The 3622-nt window shown below is 41.6% G+C and overlaps 1 protein-coding gene across 1 annotated transcript; it reads right to left on the bottom strand.

The window, feature by feature from the left end:
* Positions 1–1767: 1767 nt before the first annotated feature.
* LOC113758777 lies at positions 1768–2799 on the bottom strand. Its single transcript, XM_027301506.1, has one exon. It carries the CDS (start codon positions 2797–2799, stop codon positions 1768–1770), a length of 1032 nt encoding a protein of 343 aa, XP_027157307.1.
* Between the last annotated feature and the right edge of the window lie 823 nt (positions 2800–3622).

Genomic DNA, 3622 nt, shown 5'->3' with positions numbered 1-3622 from the left:
ACGAAATCCATGGTTATGTGTTCCCATTTCCATTGCGGAATTTCTAACGGTTTCAACAATCCTGCAGGGCATTGATGCTCCGCTTTTACTTGTTGACAAACTAGACACCTAGCCACAGACTCTGCAATATCTCTCTTCATGCCTTTCCACTAGAAGTTCTTCTTAAGGTCCTTATACATCTTATTTTTTCCAGGATGAATGGAATACTTGCTATTATGTGCCTCCTTGATGATCTTGTATTTTAATTCCTCATTCCGAGGTACACATAGCCTCCCTCTCATTCTCAAGCTCCCGTCCTTGTCCACTTGGAAGTCCAAAGGTAACTTTTCTCTCATCTTCCGAAATCCATCATCCTCCTTTTGTGCGTTCTGAATTCGACTAAGCAATGTCGGTTGTGCCATTAAAACTAACAAAACCTCTTTAGTTGAGTCTACCACTTCCAAATTCAGCTTATCTAGTTGTTTGCTCAAAGCAGAAATCCTTGTATCTATGGGCTTCCTACTCAAGGCATCGGCTACCCTATTAGCCTTTCCAGGATGATAATTTATGGTAAGATCATAATCCTTAATCAGTTCCAACTATCTTCGTTGTCTCATATTCAACTCTTTTTGAGTAAACAGATACTTTAGGCTCTTATGATCAGTGAAAATGCCGCAGCGCTCACCATATAGGTAGTGTCTCCAAATCTTCAATGCGAATACTACGGCTGCTAACTCTAGGTCATGTGTGGGATAGTTCTACTCGTAGGGTTTCAATTGCCTTGAAACATAGGCAATCACTCTCCCGTTTTGCATCAATACACAACCTAATCTATTCTTAGAAGCATCACTATAAACACAAAGTCATCCCTTCCCGAGGGTAACGCCAAAACAGGTGCACATACCAATCTTCTGTTGAGTTCTTGGAAACTCTCCTCACATTTGGGTGTCCAAGCAAACTTGGCTCTCTTTTGTATCAGTCTACTCAAGGGAGTTGCTATTGTAGAAAATCCTTCTACAAATTTTCTATAATAGCCAGAAAGGCCTAAAAAGCTCCTCACTTCTGTAACATTAGTAGGCCTTGGCCAATTTGTAACTGCCTCCACCTTCTTAGGGTCGATCGATACCCCTTGTCCTGAAATCACATGCCCTAAGAAGGCCACACTTCGGAGCCAAAACTCGCATTTGCTGAACTTGGCATAGAGCCTCTCCTTCTTTAAGATGCCTAAAACTTCTCTAAGGTGTTGCTCATGAGCCTCTTCGCTTGGGGAGTAGATCAATATATCGTCAATGAATACCACTACAAATCGATCCAACTAAGACTTAAAACTCTATTCATCAGGTCTATAAAAGCAGCTGGTGCATTAGTCAACCCAAAAGGGATAACCAAAAACTCATAGTGTCCATACCTTATTCTAAAGGCAGTCTTAGCTATATCCCCTTCTTTAATCTTCAACTGATGGTATCCAGACTTCAAATCGATCTTTGAAAAGACTCTAGCACCCTTTAACTGGTCAAATAGGTCATCAATTCTTGGGAGAGGGTATTTATTCTTAATAGTGATCTTATTCAGCTCCCTATAGTCAATACACAATCGTAAGGTCCCATCCTTTTTCTTTACGAACAATACTGGTGCCCCCCAAGGTGATACACTTGGTCGAATAAATTTCTTATCCAGTAGCTCCTGTAGTTGTTCCTTTAGTTCCCTTAGTTCCGCTGGGGCCATTCTATATAGAGGCCTTGAAATTGGCTCAGTTCCAGGTATCAAATTGATCTCAAACTCAATCTCTCAATCAGGGGGGATCCCAGGTAAATCTTCAGGGAACACGTCAGGGAATTCCCTCACTATGGGGATTTTATCCAAAGATAGCACTTCACTAGTGCTATCCATCACATATGCCAAGTATCCCTTTGCCCCTTTTCTTAAGGCTCTAATTGCTTGTACGGATGTTAATAAGTATTTACTGGGCTTATTTTTATCCTTCCTAACATTCCCTTGATAGACAAGTTCTTCTCTCGGTATTGCAAATTTCACCCTCTTATGTCTACAATCTACTTGCGCGAAATTCTTTGCTAACCAATCCATATCAAGAATTACATCAAAGTCATTCATGCCAATTTGTACTAGGTCAGCGTCAAACTCTTTACCTCCCACATCAATCTGACACCCCTTATATCTTATGTGAGAAACTAAAATTTTATTCCCAGGTGTAGAGACACGATAGGGGTCGTCCAACCATTCCAGTACCATATGAAGCAACTTCATGAATCTTTTTGAAACAAATGAATGAGATGCACCACAATCAAAGAGGACATAAGCGGGTACAGAGTTTATAGAAAGCGCACCTGTGACTACATCATCAATCCCCTCGATCTCCATGTCAGTCATCGCATGCACTCTTGCATTAGCTTTTGGCTTAGCATCACTGGCTTTAGGTCCTTTGGTCACATCCGTTGGGGGTTTTGGACAATCTTTAGCACGATGGCCCACTTGTCTGCAATTGAAGCAGGCTCCTGTTTTCCAACGACACTCTCCTGGATGACGTCTGTGATAGTAGGCACATTCCAGAGCTATAGGAGTGTTATTTCTAGCAACCCTGCCTACTGCCTTGCCCGATCCAAATGTGCCTTTGGTATTCACTTTAGCCCTCTTGACAAGTCTAAACACCCCTTTTTGTCTTGGATTATCTGGGTTTCCCATGACATCAATAGGTCTTGGGCGTTTAGCCTTCTCCACCTCCTTAATCCTTACTATCTCAACTTCAGCTCTCAAACTAGCCTCGTACATAGCACTATAATTTGGAGTAGCTACATTCACCATCCCCGCTTGAATCTCACTCAGTAAGCCATTTTTGTACCTCAACATCTTCAACGACTCATCAGCTAAAATGGTAGGGGAGAATTTACCTAGAGTTGTAAATTTATGGGCATACTCCACTATTGACATTCAGGAGTTTGTCTTAAATTTTCGAATTGCTGCATCCTCTGCATCCTAATCGCCGGTGGAAAGAAGTGAGCCATAAACTGGTCCCTAAAGTAAGCCCAAGTGATGGGTGAAGTAATGGTTGGTTCTACTGCGGTCCACCACTTGCTCGCGTCTCTTACTAGGAAAGGCTTAATAATCAAATGTTTCATTCCTTCAGGCACGTTAAGCAGTGTAAAATTGCTCTCAACTTCCTCTATCCATTTCTCAGCCTTATCTGGGTCAGGTGCTCCATCAAAGGTAGGCACATGAACCTTTTTCATGCGCTCATAATAGACATGGGTCCCCATAGGTCCCTGAGCATTAAAGTTCCCTTGTTGGTTACCATTTCCTTGCAAGTTGGCATTCAAATTTGCTTGGTTTTGGACTATGGTAGCTAGGTTAGTTATAATTTGCATGAGCTCCGGGGGCATGTTCACTTGCATATTTGTTGTGACATTACCCGCTGAATTAGAGCCTTGACCCTGAGGGGGTGTTTGTTGGTTATTGCTGTTCTGATTTTGCGCTCTTCTTCTAGGCGGCATATTCCTACACATGATTTCGTCATATACTCTTAAAATTTTAGGGTAACAAAAATTATTATTTTTTTTTATGTAGCTTAATCAAGATGAGAAAGGGATGGAACAGAAATATAGCATCACAACCATTGAGCAAGAAAGAA

The sequence above is a fragment of the Coffea eugenioides genome, chromosome 2, assembly GCF_003713205.1.
Source record: "Coffea eugenioides isolate CCC68of chromosome 2, Ceug_1.0, whole genome shotgun sequence".
In the NCBI taxonomy this organism is placed as follows: domain Eukaryota; kingdom Viridiplantae; phylum Streptophyta; class Magnoliopsida; order Gentianales; family Rubiaceae; genus Coffea; species Coffea eugenioides.
This window is presented reverse-complemented; position numbering and strand designations above follow the sequence as displayed.

Bases quoted from the DNA above. Each gene is read 5' to 3' on its own strand.
- LOC113758777 (XM_027301506.1), bottom strand. From the start codon at position 2,799: ATGGTGAATGTAGCTACTCCAAATTATAGTGCTATGTACGAGGCTAGT.